Below are 27,015 nucleotides of genomic sequence, written 5' to 3' on the forward strand. Positions count from 1 at the left end.
GTTCCAGAGGGGAGGTGGGGCCACGCAGCCTGTGTCTTGGGGAAGGTCATGTTTATCTATGGAGGAAAGAACCAGCTCACTGGATACATGAATGACATCTACAAGTTGGACACCATCACAATGGTCTGGTCTTTAATTAACACCAGAGGAACTCCACCACCGGCTTCTTCACGTCACTCTGCCACCATCATCGGGACCAAGATGTTTGTATTTGGGGGCTATGGGGACAGGGGTTACGAAATCTACAACACCATCAGAGTGTTTGACACAGAGACTAACTGCTGGCTGAACACGCCTTCTGCACAGACTCTTCCAGAACGACAACGCGGTCATTATTCAGCCTTTGCCTACAATGGAGAACTGTACATATTTGGTGGCAGGTGCTGTGACCGGGACTTCAATGATCTGTGGAAATTCAGTCCAGCGACCTTCACCTGGAAGAAGGTTCAGTCCAAAGGGAATGTTCCCGGTTTAAGCAATTATTACTCAATATACAGTCGCATGGTATGCTGTTGCATGGTGGGAGATCGCATCATCTTCTTTGGAGGATATAGATTTTTCGGCACAACCAATGATGACCTGTACATCTTAGACTTGAGTCCTAGCCTGAAGACATTATGCAGGCTGGCAGTCATTCAGTGTGATCTGGAGCAGTCTGAACTCCCACACAACATCAGGTGGGAACTAGTATCTATGACAACCAATAGAAGAAAGAAGAGCCCACTAAAAAAGAGGGTAAAAAAAAAACAATAAATAAAAAATACAGCAGATAACAACTCCAAATATGGAGTTCCATGCTGATGTGGCGAGATTAAAAAGTATGTAATGCAAAGTAGCAGACAACCCCACCTGGAGGCTATGGAGCCCAGGACTCCCCTTAACACATTGTCTGCCAAAGATGTACAGTATATATACGTCCTTAAATCATGTTTTCAGTGATTACACCAGAGGGCGCTCTACACTTGTTGGTCCTCTCTACACCTGGCCGTTATTGCTGTGCTTCTGGATGGGCTGGTTGGTCCTCTCTGTCTGGGGCCTTCCCTGCCTGCACTGGCATCCTCCCTCAGCCCCCTCCACAGACGGGTTATCTTATATAGCATCCCCAGTACACCTGATTATGTTTTTGTTTTTTTACACCAGTCACAAGGGAGGTCTAGATTTTAGAAGTACAAGTCAGGTGTGTTTTTTTTTAATCTACACGTGCACCAGGCTTTCCAAGATAAACACTCAAACGTTGCAACAGATGTATATTGTGTGTACATACTGTACTGTATGCCTGTGTGACAGAGTGTGCGTCTACGTGAAGGTGGGGGCAGTGGCGTAAAGTACATTTACTCAAGTACTGTACTTAAGTACAATCTTGAGGTATTCCCATGGGGAAGAAGAACCTGTCACTGTGTTCCAGGGTGCAAGAGCTGGTGGAAGAGGTGATGAGAGTGAGAGGAGTTGGTGACACTTGTGTCCTCCTGGAAGGGTGCAGGTGTGGTAGAGGTGACAGGTGGGAACCCATGACACCTCTCTGCTGACAGTGTCTCCTGGGGGACCTCGGTACAAGGCTCAGGCCCAACAGCAGGGGCCCCCAACCTGGGGTCCATGGATCATTCGCTGCATGGGGCTTGGTTGAACGCTTCGTTGCAACGCATTGTGACCTTGTAGACCTGTTTTCAGAGTGCAGTACGATACCGGTGTGTTAATACGTCTAATAAGCCTGTGCTCCAAAAAGGTTGAGAACCACATCTGTAAGGGCCCGGCCCTCACGGAGCCTATTACACCGCTAAATTATTTAAAGCTTCTTAACAAATCACCCGCCAAGGTATTAAACATCGTTTGTTATCCCCTTGCCAGCGTAATTACCTTCATCTGATGAATTTTGAAACGCCGTGGAGGCGACATTGTATTGCAAAAAAGAAAGAAAAAAAGGCAGAGGGAAGGGGTATCTGTGTACAGACGGACCACAACGTTCCAACCGCGATCCGCCATTTTGGGGCTGGGGCTTGCTGAAAACAGTGGTTTTCAATGCAAAAAACACAAACTGAGTTACAGCCATTTTTCTGAAAATCCCATATTCAGGGCGGGCGGAAGTGACGTTTTTTGGAATGATCTCACATCCACATACTTCTTCTCTCATTGACGATGGATCATCCCAGAGCTGTGTTACGGTGCCTAAAACAGCGTGCCTTATTTTTTTGATAGAACGCATTTATGCGATTTGGCGGACAAGCGCGCTATTTAATAGAACGCATTTATGCGCGATTGGCAGGAAATGAGTTAACCAGCTTAACTATCCTGATGCCTATATTCCTATAGTGCTTACCCCATCAATGCACCCCGCTGTGGCCTGTAGTAAACATAAGCTTTTACCATCACACTCATTAACAGGGAATCCACTCTTAACCCATTCAATCCAGGAACGAGTCTGTGTCATTTTAAGATTTTTTTGGCTATATCAAAAAATAGCAGATCTACAAGCTCATAGCGCGCGTCACTCGTTGCAGAGCTTGTAGATCTGCTATTTTTGAAAAAACAATTGTGAAAATGTGTGCAAATCCCTGGAACAACATATTTTGAGATGGGGGTCTCAAGTATAAAATAATTACTTTACTTTATAGCTAAAATGACACAGTGTGCGTTCCCGGTCCTAGTGGGTTAATGAGATGACTGTTGTTGTAGAACTCAGGTAATATATTGAGTTGTAAGCAACTTTTACCTCAAGGAAATGTTTGTTCAAATTGCTGGAGAAAACTTTTCAGAATCCTCAGCCAGCAGCACCCAATGTTTTACTGTTCACAAGTAACATTCATTCTGTCTGTCAGGGGTTTATATTGTCGTGCTGCTGGGTGATGAGGAGGGGTGCAGTACGTTAGTCCGACAGCGCATTCGTCCGACAGCGCAGCGCTCCGACGTTTCCAATACTAAACCCGAACCAAACCCGCACCCTAACCCTAACCGCACGCGGATGCCACATAGTCGGAGAAAAGGTCTGTCGGATTAACGCATGCCTCCCGATGAGGAGTGGGTAATAACGCATTACGGCCTCACGACAAAGTTTGTCCAGTTTAGCAGACTTCACTGGGAAACGCAGGCGAGTAGCCTACAGTTTATACAGTCCAGCTGGTCTGGTCAGGATGATAACACCGTTGTTAATGCTGGTACTATGTTGTTCCTTTGCCGTTATTTATTTCACTATTTAGTCATGTTGACATAGTTATTGTTACAAACTAAGTGATTCTCTTATATTCATTATGTAATATCACCTTGCAACCGGAATTACGTGGATGTGGGGGTGGTATACATGTCTCTGGCGGGAGACACAGTTATTCCGGTTCCGTATTATTCATCATTGTTATTGTGATGCTCGCTGGCATTGGTGTGGACCTCCGTTCCTCTGCACTGGAGCTAGAGCGCACTGAAAAATAATTATTGCCGTTCTGACAAGTAAAGAAGAGAACTTGATATTCCTCCTCCTGAATATTCCTTCCTCCTGCACAACTAGGGCTGTCACGATTACAACATTTATGTTGACGATTAATTGTCATACAAATAATTGCGATTAACGATTTCATTGTTCATTGATTTGCATTGAACAATGGAACATATGAATCCAAATGAAATTTGCCTTTTAGGTTTTGTAATAAAAAATTCCACAGGGCAGATATGACAAATAATTGACGTATTCAATAATGTTATACAAAAAAAAATTGCGGAAATAGCTGATCTACAAGCTTACAACGCGTCACTTCGTGACACGTTGTAAGCTTGTAGATCAGCTATTTCCGCTTTTTCGAAATTTTGATGATTATGAAGATTATGCAAAGTAATTGTTATTATCTCAAATAATTGCAATTAGACAATTATGTAATAATTGTGACAATAAAGTTATCCCTTGTTGACGTACCACAACACGTACTCACTACTACTAACACTGCTCGCTGCTTACAGGTAGCTTTTCTGTCACGTGCGCCATTCTTGTTCTAGCACAGAACGGGAAACAATCCGTGCTCCATGCGGCTGAACCTTGAGAAAGCCTGATAACACTGAACAGGAAATGTTCTCTTATCAAAACCAGCACAGACAGAGAACAGCCAATGACAGGGTGACATATTATGAATGATATGGTGAGACGAAGGAGGAGCCCGGCTAGGAGACAACCCACAGAGCCTAGTCCCTCGACGTGCCAGAGCCTCCCCGAGTCCCGGGAGAGTACTTCCGGAGAAGCGGACTGAGTGGCCCTGTCTTGCCCTATAGGACTGACCGTGGGTAGCTACTGGGACGTAAGTCGGAGCTTGATCAACCCTGGCTGGGTCACCTGGGCGAGGGTGTATGTTGTATGTTGCGAGACCCGAAACACCCGATGACCCCAGGCTACAACACTGATGATGCGTCCCAGTTGCATCCATGTGATGTTTTTCTTTATTTGAACATGCGTATTCCAAACCAAGCTTTATTACTGCAAACTGACAGTGTCGGAATTCAAAATACCCAAGAACGGTTACAATCAATCAAACTTTGTCACATACAAAAGTAAAACGGTTGGTGAAAATCTTTGTGTGAGCATTCAACATCGACTTAACGTCGATGTTGAATGCTCAGGAGAGAATAAGAATAGAGAAGAAGGAACACCTAATAATGCATGAAAAATAGCAGCTGGTTTAATTACAGCAACAAGTTAAATCAACTTGACATTTTGAGCATCGAACTGAATATCCTGTGTGAAATAATTGGGCAAAGCTAAATGCCATGGCAGATGTAATTTCCCTAGCGGGTAATCAATAAAGGTCTATCCTATCCCATCCTAGCCTAAGATTTACAACTAGCACACGATTGGCTGGAGGGGATGACAGAGACATCAATACAGATATTATAAACAAGAAACACACTGCTTCAAAATATTAGGAACAGAATGAGAAGAATAGTGACCATTAAGTGCATCATTAAAATTGTATAGATATGCTTTTATTGCAGGCAGTTTAGTTTAGCAGGTGGTCATAGTAAGAATTGATATCTTTTAAATATTAGATATTTAGAAAATAATGAACACGGGGCAAACCAAGGACCAGGGGATTATATATATCCACACACACTGGCCTGGAAACGCCCCGTGATTCTCCGCTTAGAGTTAGCTACTGTGGCCCGCGAAAAAAGAAGTCTGGTATTCGGAACATACTGTAGTTAACTCTGCGACCTGACTATCAATATGTGGTACAAAATGGATTGAGTATAGTTACTAGTTAGTCTTCAGTATAGTTATATGAACTGTTAAAAGTAATTTAGGGAAGCCCTGGGCCGTAGCGTGGCGGTCCAGGCACCCCCAATGCCAGCCTCACAGCGTGTCACGGGTTCAACTCCCGTTCCCAACGACCTTTGCTGCGTGTCACCACCCCCCCATCTCTCTCCCCTTTTCCTATCGGCCTACTTTCCCTATCCCTCTCTAATTAAAGGCATAAAAAGCCCCCCAAAAAATATAAATAATAATAATTTAGAGAAAACCAGAACAGATGATCAGTCCTACTACAGTATAATGCCCTGTCAGTCTCCCTATATTATATTATAATTATTATATAGTTAATCCTTCAGAAGCGTTAGCAGTTTAGAGAGATAATATCGTGTCTGTCCATTGGAAACCTCGTATGTGCAAAACTGTTACTTTTCAGGATTCAAATAAAAAAAGTATCAAAAGTAGCAGATCTACAAGCTCGAAACGCGTCGCTTCGCGCCGCGTCTCCAGCTTGCAGATCTGCTACTTTTGATGCTTTTGTGTGACGCTGTATAGTACGATCAAGTGGGGCGTTAATTTACGAAAAAAAGCCAAAATATGGATGTAAAAGGTTTTTGCCCGACAGCAACGTTATATTAATTCAGCAGAAAGGAAACACGGGCGTCGCCAGAGGCTTCGAAGCAGCCGGAGAAGCTGGAGGGATTGAGAGCAAAAATCTTTGCAGGGTGATTGGGCCTTCAGCAAGCAGACATGTAATCCCTGTACCACTCTATTTGATACTGTCTGTCTACCTTAACAGTCCAGGCTGCTCCGAGTCCGACACTGTTGAAATCAAAGTTCGATTTGCTGGAGGCGGTGGGGTTGCAATTAACTGGCACAGCTAAACAAATACCAAAAAATATAGGCTTTTGACATAAATAAGACTTTCATTTCCACTGTCTCCATGATTTTAGTTTGTTTTGTAAGTATGCAATATAGCTACAATTTCAGTATTTTCTTTTCGTAAAGCCTTGTTTTTATTTTTATTCCGGTTTCTAAAATATTGCCTTTTCATAATAAATCAGACCAGCTGATCAAATGTATCTGATTCTGAACCTAATTGACACACGTACGGCACACGCTTGACTCGAGGTTTTCTGATATCTCATCCACCAATGTGTGATTGAACTCATTCTAGTCTAGATGTGGACTGTATTTTCTTATATATATATTTTTTTCCATCTTCTCATGCACGTCATATCCCAAAGATATCACATCAAAGACCAGCTCTTGCATTTTGATTGTGATTAACAGGTGTCCTTTGTAGCGCAGTGGTCTAATTGCAGGTCTTTCTTCACACAGCGGAGGCTATGGATCTCATCTCGTCAAAAGACTCTTCAAACACCAAATCCTCTCGTGAACAAAGGGACGTCTTTTTAATTAGATCACTGGTTCTCAACGTTGGGTACAGGGACCACTATGGGTCCAAATGGACCCTTATTATATAGGCCACTGTAACCAGTGGTGTAAACTAACAAAGTACATTTACTCAAGTACTGTACTTAAGTACAATTTTGAGGTGTTTTTACTTTACTGGAGTATTTGCAATTGTCAGTACTTTTGCTTCTACTCCACTGCATCTCAGAGGCAAATATTGTACTTTTACTCCACTACAATTATTTGACAGCTTTAGTTACTAGTTACTTTGCAAATTTAGATTATTATCACAAAACATACATTAACCACTTTAGCCCTATACATTTCGAGCTTTTGAAAATAGCCGATATACAAGCCTCACAATCGCGATGCGACGCATTGTGAGCTTGTAGATCTGCTATTTTAAAAAGAGTTTTATACATTTTGAGCTTGTGAAATGGGACATTCTGCATAAACAGTATACTTTTGGTACTTTAAGTATGTTTTTGATACCAATACTTTTGTACTTTTACTCAAGTACATTTTGAATTCCGGACTTTTACTTTTAAGGGCACGGCCCCACCGCACTTTTATTTTACCTCTGGGGCGGAATCTGCCAATGCTTTGTCAATGCAAATGCATGGATTCTTGGAAAAAATCTTTAAGACCAAGAATCCACACATTTGCATTGACAAAGCATTGGCAGATTCCGCACCATAGGTAAAATAAAAGTGCGGTGTGGCCGTGCCCTATAGCACAGTATTTCTACATCGCAGTATTGATGCTTTTACTCAAGTAAAAAATGTGAGAACTTTTTCCACCACTGCCTGTAACTCTTTTCGAAGTGAACCGTGTCACGTACACCACCACTCGAATTCAGATAACAATCTCAGGTGTTCATTACTTGTATTGATTTTTTCTTTAACAGTATATAATACCATCCTCATCCTATATAAACCACTTTCCCACCCTTCCCGCTCCCGCTACACGATCCCACCCGATAAAACAAATCCACACAAACCACGTACGACACAGACAGTGCCCAGGAGTAAAAATAAACAAAGCCATTAAAAACCAAAAGAAATAGAGACTTCCTCAGTAGCCAAAAAAACAAACAATGATTAAGATTAGATAACATTCTCAGCACCTAGAACCCAGAACTCACAACTTCTAAATTCAGAAATAGCGAAAATAGCAGTACGAGCAACAGCGTGTCTCACCGCGATGCGTTGTGATCTTGTAGATCAGCTATTTACGCTTCTTTTTTTAATGTATACAAAAACCATCACAGACTACGTTTTACCATTGGACTATGTTTTTCTTACCTTTTGTCACGATGCGAGGCAGGGAGTTGTAGGACCCAAGCGCAGACAGTGACGCGGAGACAGAACGGATCAGATGCAGGGGTTTTATTAACTAAACAGGGAAAACAAGGCAAGGCTAGGTCACCGACAGAACACTGTGACAACAATAATAAATCAACACAGACTGGAAACAGAGGGGCATATAAATAGACAAGGACTACCTAGACACAGGTGAGAACAAGGACAATTAACACAGGGATTGGCTGGGGCACAACAGGACACAGGTGGAGAACATAACTAATCAAAGGGAGGTGAGACAAGACAGGAAACACTAACTAGGCTAAACAGGAAACACTTGGACATCACTACAAAATAACAGTACAAGGAGAACCGGGATCAATACAACAGAAAGAGGGTCCAAAAGGGTCCAATACCAATTAAGGTCAGACAATGGCTAAATAATAAAGTCAGTCCATGCTCCGAGGAGCGGATCGTGACACCTTTTATATCAGTGGTTTTCAACCAGTGGTCTGGGGACCACCAGGGGGTCCCCAGTGAAATTAGTTAAAATAGCGTCACAATCATTTTAACCACTTAGCTTTGGCTATTGAAAAATAGCAGATATACAAGCTCATAGCGCGGCACCGAGTGCCGCGTTATGAGCTTGTAGATCTGCTATTTATTTATTTTTAATCTTGAAAATGTGCGCATATATATATGTTTCTAAAGTGAACATTTTTACTCAAATCTTCTCTTCTGGGGGTCCCTGGCACCAAACATTTTCGGATGGGGGTCCGCGGCCAAATACTATACCAATTTAGGGGTCCTCCTTGGCATGACAAAGGTTGAAAACCACTGTTTTATATGATATCACTACAGATGTGCCATTTCAAAACTTCAAATGTTCTGCCATCGGCAAGACAGTACATTTTCAGGGGATTCCCAGGGCAATAAGAGGGACAAAGAAGGGCATTTAAAATGCTGAATTATTTTGATGATCACTGCTTTTATGATGCTAATTAATTTGAGCAACTGGTCAAGGACCTCTTCAAATCACCTTTCGCCTCATAATGAGTCTGACACCTTCTTCAACACACGTTCTTTTGTTCTCATGTATATGGATGTCTGTTGAAGGGAAAAACGGGGGTGTGTAGTGACAACTTCTTTTCAGGGGCAAAACAGTGCATTTTTAAGGGCAGAACAGGGAGGAAAGAATGCATTTTCAGGGCACTTTCAGGGAAAGAACAGTAACGTGTGAAGTTTTGAAGTGGCACATCTGTATATCGAGCGGTAGGCCTACAGTCGAAAAATGTCATAACTCCATCCCGAGCGGATGGTCCATGCTCTAGACCGCGTATTTTTTATCGCAATTGAATATATATTTTTTCGTTCATGTCTGACTTTCCTATGACAGAAAACTGTCCACAGTGTTTGTGTGAGATGAGCCCCTCCCTCCGGAAGTCTCGCAAGCCGAGATTTCACCCGTGATCACTGATGTAAACACTACGGCGGCTCATGTGGGACAAAAACACTGTGGACAGTTTTCTGTTATTAGGAAGTCAGATATGAAGAAAAAAAATTATAATAACATTGCGATAAAAAAAACACGATCTCGAGCAGCATGGACCGTCTCCGGGATGGAGACATTTTTCTACCGTACCACTCGTCCTAAGATATAGTGATATCATATAAAAGGTAAGAAAAACATAGTCCGAAATACTCCTTTAACAAGTTCTGGAAAGTGTTAGGTTATAGGAAGGTTCCGGGTTACCATTCATAGTCGAAAAGAGATATAAGACGGTGTATGAATAGAACCAAATGGACCCGCTCTTAGAGTTATACAATGACCCTGAGGATTTCATAGTGTAATACATTGGTTCTCAAAGTGGGGTCCGGGGACCCCCACGGGTACTTGAGGGGGTTCCAGGGGGTCCCCAGCTACATGATAGACAGGAACCAAATGGACCCTTATGGGTCTGTAACTCAGAGAGTGTACAAATGGAACCAAATGGACCCTAACGGGTCCATTTGGTTCCATTTGCACACACTCTGAGTTAAATTAACATTGATTTTACAATATGAATTGTGGTTCCAGAGATAGAAATGCCATTAAATGGGGGTCTGTAGCCCTAATGCATGTCAAACTGGGGGTCCTTGAAATTAAAATGGTTGAGAATCACTGCTAGAGCCGTAAAAATGTTCTCTTATGGGGGTCCCTGGCTTATCTTTTCAAATGGGGGTCCGCGGGCTAATAAGTGTCAATTTGGGGGTCCTTGACATGAAAAAGTTTGAGAACCACTGGTGTAATAGATCGGGGGTCCCAGATATAACAAGTTGTATCAAATAGGAGTCTGTGGCCCTGATGCATGTCAAACCGGGGGTCCGTGAAATTAGAACGGTTGAGAATCCCTAAACCCTCGCGTAACCATCCATCCACATAATAATAATAATGATGAAGACGTGGGTGGGATCGGAGGTCTTCACTCAGCGGAGGCTGAGAGTCCAAAGACTCTTCAAACACCAGATCCATGCAGCGAACAAAGGGACGTCTTCTTAATTAGATGTTGTAACCCTTGCCCACCATCCATCCACAGAAAGTCAATCCTACCGCTCTCATGCATCGGACAGGCTATAGTTTTTTCCATTCGCCATACATTGCCTTAGTCATCCCCCCACCCACCCGCCAGCAGTCTTTGCTTAACACCCTATTATGGGTGGACATAATCAATGCCGTTTGAGCTAATAATTGGATTTCTAGGACTTTCCCACCCCAAGGCAAGGCACTGGGGAGATGGAGACGGAGAGAGAGGAAGAAGCATGGTGTTGAATGGCTCTGCTTGGGTTATGTCTATTTGCATTGTGATTGGATTCCTCATGTGATAACCAGTGACTCTGAGACCCTCTACTGGATGTCGATAAAGGGTAATTACCAAGGGCCTTGCCGAGTACCAGCCGGGGGCCGGGGTGGTGTGTAGTGCATGTTACACATTCAGGACTGTGTTTTCTCTTATATCTCAGTAATAGCGCTCTCCACCACTCTTAAAATGTGGTCTTGCCTGAGAGAAATGAAGCCCATTCTGTCAGGTCTCGCTAGGACGCGCCTCACCAGCCAACGCACAAGAGGAGGTTGAATGAACTGAAACCAGTGCACCCCGAAACAATAAGTTGGGAATTGATTGCATGAAACAATCACCTGTGTGTCCAGTCTCAATGTCGGTAAACAGATAATTGGTCTATAGACCGAGGTATCTGTACTATGTTACTAGTAACTATGTTACTTATCGTGAAACATAACTTATTAACTATGTTACTTATGGCATTGGTTCTCAAAGTGGGGTCCGGGGACCCCCAGGGGTACTTGAGGCGGTTCCACGGGGTCCCCAGCTAAATGATGGACAGGAACCAAATGGACCCTTGTAGGTCTGTAACTCTGAGAGTGTACAAATGGAACCAAATGGACCCGTTAGGGTCCATTTGGGTCCATTTGGTTCCATTTGTACACTCTCAGAGTTAAATTAACATTGGTTTTACAATGTGAATTGGGGTCCCAGAGGTATAAATGCCATTAAATGGGGGTCCATAGCTTAATGCATGTCAAACTGGGGTTCCTTTAAATTAAAATGGTTGAGAATCACTGCTAGAGAGCCGTAAAAACCTTCTCTTATTGGGGTCCCTGGCTTATCTTTTCAAATGAGGGTCCGCGGGGTAATAAGTGTCAATTAGGGGGTTCTTGACATGAAAAAGTTTGAGAATCACTGACTTATGGTGACAGCTTTTAATTGTAATTACTATTATGTGTTTATTATTTCATGCAGTGTTGTCTATTGTAAAGTGTGTGTAATGTATTGTGTAGTGTGTGTAATGTATTTGTTGTGAGCTGTGCTGCTGTTCCTCTACTCTCTCTGAGTCTTTCTTTCTTTCTTTCTTTCTTTCTTTCTTTCTTTCTTTGCTGGTGTTGTTCTCTGCTCTCTCTCATCTTTTCTTCAAACTGACTGTGGATCAGAGCTACAGAGTGGGTCTATCGAGGGGCGGAGCTTATTGGCGTGTGCTGCCTTTGGTTCATGTAGATTATGGGACGGCCTTGTGTGTGTGTGTGTGTGTGTGTGTGTGTGTGTGTGTGTGTGTGTGTGTGTGTGTGTGTGTGTGTGTGTGTGTGTGTGTGTGTGTGTGTGTGTGTGTGTGTGTGTGTGTGTGAGAGAGTCAGTAGTTTTCTTCTTTTGTTCCATCTAAAAAATCACACCCAGTGTGAAGTGGGCGGTGTGGTCATCACAGACCCATGACTCACTTAAAAAAAAACATAAATGTGTTTTTTTTAAGTGCATAAAAATCTATAGGACTATGCACATGTGTCATGTGTCTCGCTAGCCAATCACAGTGCAGCAAGTGGTCATCACAGTGATGGAAGCTCACTTAAAGAAAAATATAGATTTGCATTGAATGTGTAGGGGTTAGGGGTGTAAAATGGGTGGCCAATCACAGTGCAGGGTTAGGGGGTACAATGGGTGGCCAATCACAGTGCAGCAAATGTCAATGTCCCAACCTCACATATAGGGGGCGGTTACACCGCCCAAAAATCTTTCTAAGTGTCCAGGGCCCTCGAGGAGGTGGGCGCCTGCCTTCCTGCCTCCGGGAATTTCCTTGCAGGTGCCTGGAAGGCCCACCTGTGCCATCGGATAGTTATGCCCAGGACAGAGGCCTCTTCCTGGGGTAGCGATGAGTTCAGCAAGGCCCAAAATCCTGGTTCTCAAAAAAGTTGAGATTTTTTGCCGGGGGTCCTCCAGGGGGTCCCCGGGGACTTCTGGAGCCCATGCAGACACTTAAAAACATTTTAGATTTTTTGGGGAGAACCATGATTTTGGCCCTCGCTGAACCCATCGCTACCCCAGGAAGAGGCCTTGTCCTGGGGTAGCGATGGTTCAGCGAGGCCCGAAATCCTGGTTCTCAAAAAAAAATCAAAACATTTTCTAAGTGTCCAGGGCCCTCGAGGAGGTGGGCGCCTGCCTTCCTGCCTCCGGGAATTTTCTTGCAGGTGCCTGGAAGGCCCACCTGTGCCATCGGATAGTTATGCCCAGGACAGAGGCCTCTTCCTGGGGTAGCGATGGGTTCAGCGAGGCCCAAAATCCTGGTTCTGAAAAAAGTTGAGATTTTTGGCCGGGGGTCCTCCAGGGGGTCACCGGGGACCTCTGGAGCCCATGCAGACACTTAGAAACATTTTAGATTTTTTTGGGAGAACCATGATTTTGGCCCTCGCTGAACCCATCGCTACCCCAGGAAGAGGCCTCGTCCTGTGGTAGCGATGGTTCAGCAAGGCCCAAAATCCTGGTTCTCAAAAAAGAATCAAAACATTTTCTAAGTGTCCAGGGCCCTCGAGGAGGTGGGCGCCTGCCTTCCTGCCTCCGGGAATTTTCTTGCAGGTGCCTCGAAGGCCCACCTGTGCCATCGGATAGTTATGCCCAGGACAGAGGCCTCTTCCTGGGGTAGCGATGGGTTCAGCGAGGCCCAAAATCCTGGTTCTCAAAAAAGTTGAGATTTTTGGCCGGGGGTCCTCCAGGGGGTCCCCGGGGACCTCTGGAGCCCATGCAGACACTTGGAAACATTTTAGATTTTTTTTGGAGAACCATGATTTTGGCGCTCGCTGAACCCATCGCTACCCCAGGAAGAGGCCTTGTCCCGGGGTAGCGATGGTTCAGCGAGACCCAAAATCCTGGTTCTAAAAAAAAAATCAAAAATATTTATAAGTGTCCAAGGCCCTCGAGGAGGTGGGCGCCTGCATTCCTGCCTCTGGGAATTTTCTTACAGGTGCCTGGAAGGCCCACCTGTGCCATCGGATAGTTATGCCCAGGACAGAGGCCTCTTCCTGGGGTAGCGATGGGTTCAGCGAGGCCCAAAATCCTGGTTCTGAAAAAAGTTGAGATTTTTGGCCGGGGGTCCTCCAGGGGGTCACCGGGGACCTCTGGAGCCCATGCAGACACTTAGAAACATTTTAGATTTTTTTGGGAGAACCATGATTTTGGCCCTCGCTGAACCCATCGCTACCCCAGGAAGAGGCCTCGTCCTGTGGTAGCGATGGTTCAGCAAGGCCCAAAATCCTGGTTCTCAAAAAAGAATCAAAACATTTTCTAAGTGTCCAGGGCCCTCGAGGAGGTGGGCGCCTGCCTTCCTGCCTCCGGGAATTTTCTTGCAGGTGCCTCGAAGGCCCACCTGTGCCATCGGATAGTTATGCCCAGGACAGAGGCCTCTTCCTGGGGTAGCGATGGGTTCAGCGAGGCCCAAAATCCTGGTTCTCAAAAAAGTTGAGATTTTTGGCCGGGGGTCCTCCAGGGGGTCCCCGGGGACCTCTGGAGCCCATGCAGACACTTGGAAACATTTTAGATTTTTTTTGGAGAACCATGATTTTGGCGCTCGCTGAACCCATCGCTACCCCAGGAAGAGGCCTTGTCCCGGGGTAGCGATGGTTCAGCGAGACCCAAAATCCTGGTTCTAAAAAAAAAATCAAAAATATTTATAAGTGTCCAAGGCCCTCGAGGAGGTGGGCGCCTGCATTCCTGCCTCTGGGAATTTTCTTACAGGTGCCTGGAAGGCCCACCTGTGCCATCGGATAGTTATGCCCAGGACAGAGGCCTCTTCCTGGGGTAGCGATGGGTTCAGCGAGGCCCAAAATCCTGGTTCTCAAAAAAGTTGAGATTTTCGGCCGGGGGTCCTCCAGGGGGTCCCCGGGGACCTCTGGAGCCCATGCAGACACTTAGAAACATTTTAGATTTTTTTGGGAGAACCATGATTTTGGCCCTCGCTGAACCCATCGCTACCCCAGGAAGAGGCCTCGTCCTGTGGTAGCGATGGTTCAGCAAGGCCCAAAATCCTGGTTCTCAAAAAAGAATCAAAACATTTTCTAAGTGTCCAAGGCCCTCGAGGAGGTGGGCGCCTACCTTCCTGCCTCCGGGAATTTTCTTGCAGGTGCCTGGAAGGCCCACCTGTGCCATCGGATAGTTATGCCCAGGACAGAGGCCTCTTCCTGGGGTAGCGATGGGTTCAGCGAGGCCCAAAATCCTGGTTCTCAAAAAAGTTGAGATTTTCGGCCGGGGGTCCTCCAGGGGGGCTCTGGAGCCCATGCAGACACTTAGAAACATTTTAGATTTTTTGGGGATTTTGGCCCTCGCTGAACCCATCGCTACCCCAGGAAGAGGCCTCGTCCTGGGGTAGCGATGGTTCAGCGAGGCCCAAAATCCTGGTTCTAAAAAAAAAATCACACCCAGTTTGAAGTGGGTGGTGTTTGGTCATCACAACATGACTCACTTTAAAAAAAGGATAAATTGACTTTTTTTAAAGTCCATACTGCTATTCATAGGGCTGCACATGTGTCATGTGTTTCGCTAGCCAATCACAGTCCTGAATTTGCAAAGTCAGCCAATCACATTACAGTTAGTGGTGATGACACTAGCTGTAATGTGATTGGCTGATATGAAAAAAGTATCGATTTGCATTAACAATGGATGGGTTAGGGGGTACACAAATGTTTTGGTCGGTGTCCAAAACTCACTTATAGGGGGCGGCCACACCGCCCCAAAAATCTACATTCAAACTTTGATGAACTTATGAAGACAAAACACACTGAAACTTTTCCTGTCTCTCTTTTCTACATGTAAATGCATAATAGAATTGTAATACAATGAAAAAGAAAGAAGGGCACACTGATCTGAAAGAAGACACACACACACACACACACACACACACACACACACACACACACACACACACACACACACACACACACACACACACACACACACACACCATGAAGAGAACCATGAAGAACCTCCCATGTCATGTGCTTTCTGAGGAAATATAATCAAACTAAACTGGTCTGTTAGTCAGTTAGACGGTCCGTTAGACGGTCCGTTAGACAGACAGACAGACAGAGAGACAGACAGACAGACAGACAGAGAGACAGACAGACAGACAGACAGACAGACAGACAGACAGACAGACTAAAATGGCGCAGCAGGGAGTACAAGTAACAGTGACTGTTCCCTGTGGACACAGCTACTGCATCCCAAGACCTGTTCTGAAGAAAAACACCATGTTGGCTGAGGTGGTGGAGGGCATGAAGAAGACAGGTGATATACCTTTAAATTCTCTTGTAAATACAGCTCACAGTCTGTTTAATTGATTGATTGTACTCGTGCTGTTTGCAGTTCTGTCTTATAAAATATTCAGTCATACATTTGGTCTGAAAGGCTAACACAAAATCCATTGAGGTCCTATATATTCAATTCATCAACATAAAAAATAACACCACAATACAATGTCATCAAAAAATATAAACGACTATATGAACAGAGTAAAAAAGGGGGGGAGGGGTGGGTCAAGTGGGGCGTTTGTTCTGGTTGGTGTTATATATATATATATGTATATATATATATATATATATATATATATATATATATATATATATATATATATATATATATATATATATATATAACCAGTAAAGAGATAAAACGTCTTATTACAAAAATATTACGGGGTTTTCCCGAGAAAGCATCTTACAAGCGTCGGAAATGATTAATGATAGCTTCCAGATAGTCTTTTCTAAAGTTTAGACAGCGAGTACAGGAATGTAAACACATTTTGTGATAAACGGTGGTTCATCCTTCTCATGACGTCATTGCCATCACAGCTGGCCGTCCATCTTGTGGCTCCCAGGCAACCAGAGTCGTTGCAACCTCACTCATGCACAATATGTATAACAACAAGGCCGTGTTGAGGGGAAAAAAATATTTATGCACACAGTCTGACACAGATTGGTGTTAAGGCAGATAGACAATAACAAAAACAATAGTTATCAGGCAGCGGAGACATGCTGGCTCCAATAGGCTACCAAATAGGAGGGTACAGGCATATGCAAAGGAAATATATATTTTTTATCAGATTGATAAATACATAGGCCTATGTATCAATCTATCAACAGGACTCCAAGATGTCCCTCCTGATCACTGCTGCACTGGACCTGGAGATGTAGCCTGTGATGTCACTGGGAGGAGACTGAAAGCTGTGAAGACTTGTCTTCAGTGTCTGGTGTGTGTGTGTCTCCAGCCTCACCATCAGTCTCCTGCCTTTAAGAAACACAAGCTGGTCAAAGCCTCCAGCGAGCTTCAGGAGAACATCTGCTCTCGTCACGACGAGGTGGAGAAGGTTTTCTGTCGTACCGATAAGCAGTGTATCTGCTCTCTGTGCTCCGTGGAAGAACACAAAGGTCACGATACGACCTCAGCTGCAGCAGAACGGACTGAGAGACAGAAAGAGCTCGATACGAGTCAGCAGAACATCCAGCAGAGAATCCAGGAGAGAGAGAAAGATGTGAAGGTGCTTCACCAGGAAGTGGAGTCCATCAACCATGGATACTTTGAAGATGTGACCGTGGCCGTGTCCAAGATGCGAGACAAACTAGAGGACATTCGTACTGAGGAAGGGACAAACGTCTCAGAGAAAGTGAACAGAGCTGATATTTTACAGTCAACACCACCAGAACCGAAGACCAGAGCTGAGTTCTTACAATATTCACGTCCAATCACACTGGATCCAAACACAGCTAATCAATTCCTGTCTCTGTCTGAAGGGAACAGAAAAGTAACACGGATGGACAAACATCAATCAAATCCTGATCACCCAGAGAGATTTACTGGACTGTGGCCGTATCAGGTTCTGAGTAAAGAGGGTCTGACTGGACGCTGTTACTGGGAGGTAGAGTCAAGTGGAGGCCGTGTTGATATAGCGGTCTCATATAAAGATATCAGCAGAACAGGTGGTGAACGTTTTTTTGGATCCAATGATAAATCATGGTCTTTACATACCAACGGTAACAAAAAAGGTTATTTGTTCATGCACAGCGACAATCTAACTAGCATCCCAGGTCCTGTGTCCTCAAGAGTAGGAGTGTACCTGGACCACAGCGCAGGTACTCTGTCCTTCTACAGCATCTCTGACACCATGACTCTCGTCCACACAGTCCACACCATGTTCACACACAACCTCCATGCTGGACTTAATTTTTTTTCAAAAGGAGTCACTGCTGAGTTGTGTGATCTCAAGTAGATCAAACTTCTGATTTGTCTCTCATGTCATGAGTCCAGAATAGTTTCTTTATTATTTCATAGTTTTTTCTTTCTCAGCCTGCAAAATGTAAACGTGCTGTTATGCAGGAGAAACCACTTCCAACCTGCCATCCATATTTTGGGCATGTTATCATAGGAGAAAATCCTAAGTACTCATTACGCAGAATGTCCTGTTTAATATGTTTTCAATTGTATCACAATCTTGTATATTGTATTGTTGTATAACACACTTATACTGTATGTTGGTCTGTTTACTGTTGAGTGAGAAAACAATGTTGCACATTAAGATAATCATGTGGGGACCCACCTGGGGGTCCCGACCCACAGTTTGAGCACCACTGCTCTAAGACACAGTATAAATAGTATTGTGAATAAAGTGACATTAAAGATGAACAAAGCAAACATCTCTGATCACTTCTTTGTTTCTTCTATTCCAACAGTCTGTGTAGAAAGGTTTAATTTAGTTAAATGAACGTAACCACTTCAAAGTTAAGATATATCAAGTTTTATTTACCAATCTACATAGCTGCTTTGACACCCATTGTTATGGGTCACATGTAAATGTTCAGGGCGTTTTTTTGCTTCTTTTTTTGTACCATTACAGAAAATGCCTTTTTTTCCCAAAAAGCTAAAATAGTGAAAAGAGCCTTTATCAACACGCTCATGTGTTGAGAGCTTTAACATAAAATAAATACAATGACATTAATAATGATAATAATACTAACTAGAAAAAGTGCTCCTCGGAGCACAGGTCTCTTCAAGCCAGGTCAGGTAGTTATTGTGGCCTCCTGGTGGCACTATGATAGATCAATGTGAAAAGGGTGCCGTTTCTTCTTAGGCCTTTCATGGCAATCGGACACTGCATTCATGATTTGAGGCATGATTTGTGTGCACAGTTTCGCAGCGGCCGGGCCAACAGTGCCGGAGATTAGCTGTTCACAGACAGACACACACACGCATGGATGGGCGGACACACAGACACACGGACGGACGGACGGACGGACAGGGTGCGAAACATACTCTCTCGCCATGCCTTTCGGTCTGGCGGAGACAATGAAAGTCACATTGTGCACAACAGGGCTACAACGTTGGCTACCATTGTCTCAGTGAGAATAAGAGTGTTCATTTACAAAGATTTGTGAGTGAGAGTGAACTAATCTGCTAACATGGATAATTATTTTCCCGTGTTTATTTGTTGATAATACTGAGGTAACTGTTAACATATGCCAGCTATGGCTAGCTCTATCTTATATCTTTCATATTATATTGACATGTCTGTAAATGTTAATATCCATGAGGGGAAACCCCCTCAAGGACCCCCTGGGGGTCCCCGGACCCCACTTTGAGAACCACTGCTCTAGTATTTGAAGAGTCTTGCTCTTCACATACTAGAGCAAATCGTCACATAATCACATAATATGTAAGAAAAGAACTAGGAGAGAGAAAACCATATCTCTGTGCTTGCAGAAAAACTCACTCACCTCGACAAACAGAAGGAGACCTGTCAACACTTCATTGTTTGTGAGTCTATTTGGGTCTGGGTGACTGCAGGGCATCTGCTGAGCCACAGACGGTCCAAACGCAGCCTTCTAATCCCCTCAACGCTCCTTATCTGCTAACCCACAGATAGAGAGGGTCAATTTGCTGCAACACCTATACCGTAGCGTAACTCTGCCAGCTCGCACACGCACGCACGCACACACACACACACACACACACACACACACACACACACACACACACACACACACACACACACACACACACACACACACACACACACACACACATACACACCAAGTGCTGCATGTCAGAACATAGCCTTAGCAACAGGAGGTGTACCCCCCCCCTCCACACACACGCACGCACGCACGCACGCACGCACGCACGCACGCACGCACGCACGCACGCACGCACGCACACACACACACACACACACACACACACACACAGCCTGTCTACCTCTGTCCCCCCTGCCCAATAATAATAAGATACCTATATGTGTAGATATATGTTTTATCGTGTTTTCTCTTATGTATGAAGAAATCTTAGAGAGAGAGAGAGAGAATTTGTTCTGATTCTGAACAGGTGCCAAACATCTACAGTTAGGTGGTTTCTCCTCAGTCATTACACAGAGCACAATCACAGCTCATGGAGACGAACAAAACAGCCTCACCTCACCTCCTGTGTCTGTGCTCTGCGTTTGGGTTTGCTCTGAACTTCACAACAAATCCTTGTTTACATTTCCTGACAAACAGTCAGCAGTGGTGTAAAGTAACTAAGTGTACTGTATGTACTCGAGTACTGTACTTGAAAACTTTAGTTACTAGTTACTTTACAGAATCTCATTATTATTACAAAACATGCATTAACCACTTCACCACTTCATTAGCCACTTCAGCCCTATATACATTTCGGCCGATCTACAACCCAGTGAGCCATAGTCGGCTATTAGACCTCCGTCTAAAACGGGGTTATAATTGATCTAACAGTGAACGTTTTTTAGACGTCTAGGCTTAGCCTAGACGTTGATTAGGTGTTTTTTAAGCGTCTATATATAGACGTCATTTCAACGGCTAAAAAACTGTTAGACCAACCCACTTTTAGACTAGCCCTTAGACGTATTTTAGGCGTCTAATAGCCCGAAAAATGCTCAGTGGGAAGCTCACAATGCGTCGCAATGTGACGTGTCATTTATTTCTCATAACTGTAATAGAGAGCAATCCAGCGTGACATTTAGAAACTTCCCCCGGTGAGACGCGGGAGACGTGGAAATGTCATATTCATTTATTTTCTTTAAATTCCAGCATGGAAACGAGAGTGCCTGAAAACTGCAGGACTAAAAACTGCAGGACTGATGCTATGAGCAAAACACAAAATAGCATAAACATTATACGTGCGTGCGCACACACACACACACCCACACACACACACACACACACACACACGCACGTACGCACGCACACGCAAGACACACAACTGCAGGGCTCACATAACACTCTCCAGAGCTCTGCACCTTAGGAATGTGTTTATTCTAGGTATATACACACACGTGGTCCTTTTAAAATGCATCCTGAGAGCCTCCATGAAGACATTGTGCTACAGGACGTGCATCATTTATTTGTCCCGTCTCTTAAACATCTGCTGTTCCTCCCCTGCAGAGATACCTCAAGATCTTATGTCATTGAAACTTATGTCATTGAAATTCGATGATGTCATTGAAATTCTCTTCCTTACGCTAACAACAATAACACGACAGGATGATGAGAGCTCCGTATTAAAGGTTTATGGCTACATGGTCCTTCTTAATAGGCAATACACTGTACAACCACCCCTGGACAATTCTACTGGGGTGATTACTCATGAGATACAAGGAACATTAAGGGAACGCTGCAATGTTAACGGTCCCCGTCTCAGGAAATAAACAACGGTAGACTTCATGGTGACCTGTTGAAACACACTGGACTGGAGGCAACTTTTTTAAAGATAAAAAAACGAGAGCTCAAAGAGAATTTATGGGTCTTGAAAAGTTTTCACTGACTTTGGACTATATTTTAACTAATAATAATGAATTATAACTTATTTTACTTCAATGTTTTTTTTAAACAGGCCTGTCATTCTTTATCCTCATTTTCAATCTTTTATCGGGAGTCTTCTGAGCTTTTCTTTTATCTGCTGGTTCAAAGTAAAGGACAGAAACAGCATGAACAGCACCTAAAAACCCTTTCTAAGGTTATCAGAGTGAAATAAAGAGAGTTCTCTCTGTTAGAACTCGTTGTAATTCTCTTAGAAACTATCAGTGGTGGAAAAAGTACTTCCAACACTTTACTTAAATACAAGCAGCAATACCACAATGTAGAAATACTCAAGCATACTCAAGTACAAAAGCATTGGCAACAAAATATAATGAAAGCACCAAAAAGTAAAAGTAAAAGTAATGTCTTATTATCAGAATCATCTTTATTCTTTTTTTCTTTTTTACCTTATTTTCCCTGGTTACTTGAACATGTATACGTTTATTCCACAAATGCTCCTATAGAGTATTTGTTTGTACTGTATGTCGGTGTGTGACTGTGTTTCTCTATTACAAGCTGTGCAACACTAATTGCACCAGTTTGCCAAGTTTTGTACTTTTATATTTATCATTTGACCTATTCTCTTTATCATATGTTTCTATATATATGTATATGTATATTTGTTTTGTTTTGTTGTTTTTCTGTTTGTTTTTTTGTTTGTCTTTTGCTTTTAATATTAAACAAATCAAATGATATGAAATGTAAACGGTGAGGTTCTCACATATAAGCCCCCCTAGGGTTTCCTACATCACCGGCACAACAACTAATCTTAACCTTTCCCTTGGAAAGAATGAACAAGTCCTGCATACAGTATGTATACAAATCAAATAAATAAATGAAAATAAATCACCCTGGGATTAAGAAAGTTGTTTCAAGTTGAAGTGAAGTTTCTGTGTAAATGTTTTGCCGGAATTTCGTTTCCCAGAACTTTAAGACTACCCTACTGCTCGCTTTAATCTCTGTATAATCTCTCACCCTCAGAACCTAGCGGGAGCTTTGACACGATTTTGCGGCAACGCTGCAAAGCTCCAGGCCTATTGTTTGATTTGAAATCCTCTTGGATGAAAAACATGCCTCAGGTTTACTTCTCTATTTGGAAAGAAGTGAGTTCCCCAGAGCTGACATTCACTTAAGCGCCGCAAAAATAGCATTGTGGAATGTGCCATTTTATACTTCCTCGTGGGGAAAGTGCTGGCTAATCTGTCTTTCTGTCTGTTCAGTGTTTGACTTGTCTGAAGTCACTCGTACACATGCATTTTTTTTTATTATTGTGTCATTTTTAGTTTTGAGCTAAAAAAACATTATTTTACATTTTGGCTATTCAAAAATAGCAGATCTACAAACTCACTAGCGCGGCACCGAGTGCAGCGCTATGAGCTTGTAGATCTGCTATTTTTGAAATATCTTGACAATCTGAGAATACCTTTGAATATATACTGTATATGTTTTAAAGCAATTTTTTAAACTCCAATCTTTGCTTCTGGTGGTCCCCCTGAAAATGTGAGCTATTTCTTGTAAGGTTGTCCCAGAATACGGATGCTGGGTTCAAATGGTTGAAATACCTTTTTAGGTATAGATTAGATGTTCTTCACAAGGGAACATCGTTTTGCTCTAATCTAAAAACATGGCTGCCGTGTTAAGTGGTCAGATTTCAAGATTTCCATACCATTTCAACCGCTTTAGAATATTATTTATTATTTCTTAGATGTAGTGGAGTAGAAGTAAAAGTATTGAAAATTGGAATTACTCCAGTAAAGTAAAAATACCTCAACATTGTACTCAATTAGAGTACTTGAGTACATGTACCTAGTTACTTTACATGATGGCAGCCGGGTGTAAACTGCCACACAGCAGCAGCAGAGAGAAGCTCAAAGCATGACTGAGAGGTTTCTCGGTTTTTCACTGCGTTGCCAGTTCCTCTCACAAACAAGGAAATGTGGGGAAAATTAGATTTTAACGATTTAGCAGTTGGCAGAAAAGAATAAGAGAAGAGAAGAGAATGCCACACATTGCATATGTGTGTGTCCGGTAATGACCCAGTGTTGCCAGGACATTTCTCTCTCTTTCTCTCTCTCACAAACACACACGCACCCACGCCCGCACGCACGCACGCGCACACGCACGCACGCACGCACGCACGCACGCGCACACACACGCACGCACGCACGCACGCACGCACGCACGCACGCACGCACGCACACACACACACACACACACACACACACACAAGCTTAAATAGAGTTTTGCTCCTATTAACTTCAATGAGTTAAATATTGGATTACTGCCTCAGGAATGAGACGACAACAACTAAACCATCTCTATGAATTCAAGGCTTCATGTGGTGATTGATAGGAATGTTTAACCCTTTATGACCGGGAACGCATGTGTGTCATTTTAAGATTTATTTGGCCATTAACAAATAGCAGATGAGCTTGTAGATTTGCTCTTTTGTGCAAATCTTTGAATATATACACAAAATAATTTGTTCCAGGGACCCCCATCTCAAAATAATTTGTTCCAGGGACCCCCATCTCAAAATAATTTGTTCCAGGGACCCCCATCTCAAAATAATTTGTGCCAGGGACCCCCATCTCAAAACGTTTTGTTCCAGGGACCTCCATCTCAAAAATAATTTGTTCCAGCAGATCTACAAGCTCATAGTGCACAGAGTGTTTTTGAACTGTGTTGTTTTACATTCTTTGCCTAATAAAAATTTCAATCAATCAAAGTCGTCCTTTAAGTATTTCTAAAAGCATTCCGATGTGCACTCCGATACTACAGTACCTGAAGTATTAATTTGACAGAGCAATTTTCAATGTGTAATATTCAACCAGCAGTATTTATACTTTTACTCAACTACTGGGGTTGATTGAGTACTTTTACTTGTAATAAATCTTCTAGTGTATGATCTGCTGAATGCTGACTGTTACAAACACACGTCTGACTCACTTTACTCTCATCATCTTTAATTAGATCAAATACATCAACAGACATCATCACTGTCACATAGAAACTATAGAATTCATACCTGATCCATAAATGACAAACATTACAATATAAAACATGTTATTGTGGCTGATAACAACCCCCAATAGAATGATCAGCCGGCAGGATAAGCCTGGGAGATATAACTGTCTGTATGACGCGCATATAAAAGACTCAGGTCCAAACGAATGCTCAAGTTTAAAATATTTACTGCGGTCAAGTTCAGTGTCACCAAGTATTACAATTTACAATTTACAATAAATAGGTGCCTCCATCAATCACATCATTCACTAATCCAATCCAGTGCACAAATACAAACATAAACACTCATTTGGCTCATACAAATGTTATCAGTTATAATCATATCAAACATGTCACCATTATACCAATATAATTACAAACTGATCGTTTATACACCACAAAATAAAAGTATGTTATCAGGAATAATTGTATCTGTTTAACTATCTGTGTTTGTAAAGCATGATCTGTCTGACAGACAGACAGTCTCTCTGTCTATAATACCAAAGCAATTCAAAACTGAATGATACATTATTTAAATGATCACATTTAATTCAAAATAGTAATTAATAACCTGCCATAAACCAATCCCTTTGATTGGACGCTAGACCTTCTAACTGTGGTTTTCCAGAGTGACACAGATCTTCCCTGGTAACATCTTCAGAGACAGACCATCATCATCAGCAATACCAATGAATGGAAACAGTGTCTCAGTGAAAGTGTGTGTGAAGGTGTGTAGGTGTGTGTTAGAATCAGGATCAGAGAAGGACAGCTGTCCTCTGTCCCAGTCCAGCTGGACTCTGATCCTCCGGGGTTTCTGATTCACTGAGAGATCAGTGTAGTCCTCATCATCAGGCCCTGATGTGTAGTCTGCTGTGTATTCACCGTCATATTCATCCCCGTTTTGTATAGACCAGTATCCACTCCCTGTGTCTCCCTTCCTCTGGTAAGACTCCACACACACACCTGTTTTCCAGCATGCATTGTCTCCAACCTCAACATCCCAGCTGTGAGACCCTGAGTTAAAGCCCTCAGAACTCAGGACTCTCTGCCAGTAGTCAAACCTCTCTGGGTTGTCAGGAAGCTGCTGTATCTCCTCTACACGTCTCACACTGGTCAGATCATCAGACAGCATGAGTATAGGATAAGCAGTGTTGGGGTCCAGGATGACAGGAGTGTAGGAGACAATGTCCTTCATCTTGTCCCAGACTCTGAAGGTCAGGTTCTTCAGGTGTTTGGCCTCGTCTATCAGCGCTCCTGAGACCGGTGGTGGGTCCTGCAGGGTGAGCTGGACTCCCTCCATCGTGGTCTTGTAGTTCTGCAGGAATGAGACGTGGTTGTCGGCTCTCAGCTGGTCCTCAGCAGCTTGGCTTGCATTGGGGAAGGTTTCCATTTCTCTGCTCAGACCCTTAATCCTCTCCTTCATCTCCTGACTCTTCTGAGCCTCTTCCTCCCGCAGAGCGGCGATCCTGGCCTCTTCTTCCTCCTGTAGGAACCGACGAAGATTCTGAAACTGTTTCTTAATCTGCGTCTCTGTGTTCCTGGCCTGAACCTTGATGTGATTTTCTGTTTTGTCGTAATCTGTTTTAACTTTATCAAAGACCTCCAGTTTCTCCTTCAAAGGCTGCAGTGATTCCTGGACCTTCTGTTTGCAAGGTCGAGACACTTCGTCCACGGGTAAGAACTTGTGTCCGGTGTGTTCCTCTGAATCACGACACGCGACACACACCAGCTGTTGGTCGTCCAGACAGAAGAGCTTGAGCTTCTCACCGTGTGCGGTGCAGAGGACCTCAGAACTCACTGACGAGGAGCTCCGGCCTTCCTCCTCCAAGAGGTTGTCACACAGGTCCTTCACAACAATGTTTGTAAGAGGATGGTCTCTGGAGCATCTTCTCTGACAAAAAGGACATTTGTTTCTTTCCATCCACCATTCTTCTGCATCCACCATCCACCATTCCAGCAGACAGTCTTTGCAGAAGCTGTGGCCACAGGACAGCACAACGGGATGTTTAAAGATGTCACGACACACGGGACAGGTCAGCTCCTCTTTAGGAACAGTGAAATGGGAAGCCATTTTCTCTGCTGCTCCCTGCCGCTCCCTGATCTGGAATGTTCTCTGAGGCTGTTACACCAGAGAAATACTAGAAGACAAAACAACGATAACATTATGAGTATCAATTGTACAATTATCCACCAATCACACTTGCTATGCAATAGATGTAAAGGGTATTTGAGTTACACAACTCAGACCTGTGTCTTTGATGGTTTTATTATACTAACGCACAATACAAACACACACTAACAGTTTTAGGCCAGTAGGTTATAAACATAGAAAAGGAAACACAAACAACAACACAACGACAAATTACTGACATGAATTATACACACAGAACTATAAAACATATCAGAAA

The 27,015-nt window shown here is 43.4% G+C and overlaps 2 protein-coding genes across 2 annotated transcripts in view; both read left to right on the forward strand.

The window, feature by feature from the left end:
• LOC311057769 (nicotinamide N-methyltransferase-like) overlaps positions 1 to 27,015 on the forward strand; it is a 344,908-nt gene that overhangs the window by 153,929 nt on the left and 163,964 nt on the right. The window lies entirely within an intron of this gene.
• Positions 15,905 to 18,006, forward strand: LOC311057386 (tripartite motif-containing protein 16-like; the record flags this gene model as incomplete). Its single annotated transcript, XM_084074345.1, has 2 exons — positions 15,905 to 16,028; positions 16,883 to 18,006. 2 exons carry the CDS (start codon positions 15,905 to 15,907, stop codon positions 18,004 to 18,006), a joined length of 1,248 nt encoding a protein of 415 aa, XP_083930471.1.

The sequence above is a fragment of the Gymnoscopelus microlampas genome (assembly GCF_963454915.1).
Source record: "Gymnoscopelus microlampas genome assembly, chromosome: 12".
Taxonomy (NCBI): domain Eukaryota; kingdom Metazoa; phylum Chordata; class Actinopteri; order Myctophiformes; family Myctophidae; genus Gymnoscopelus; species Gymnoscopelus microlampas.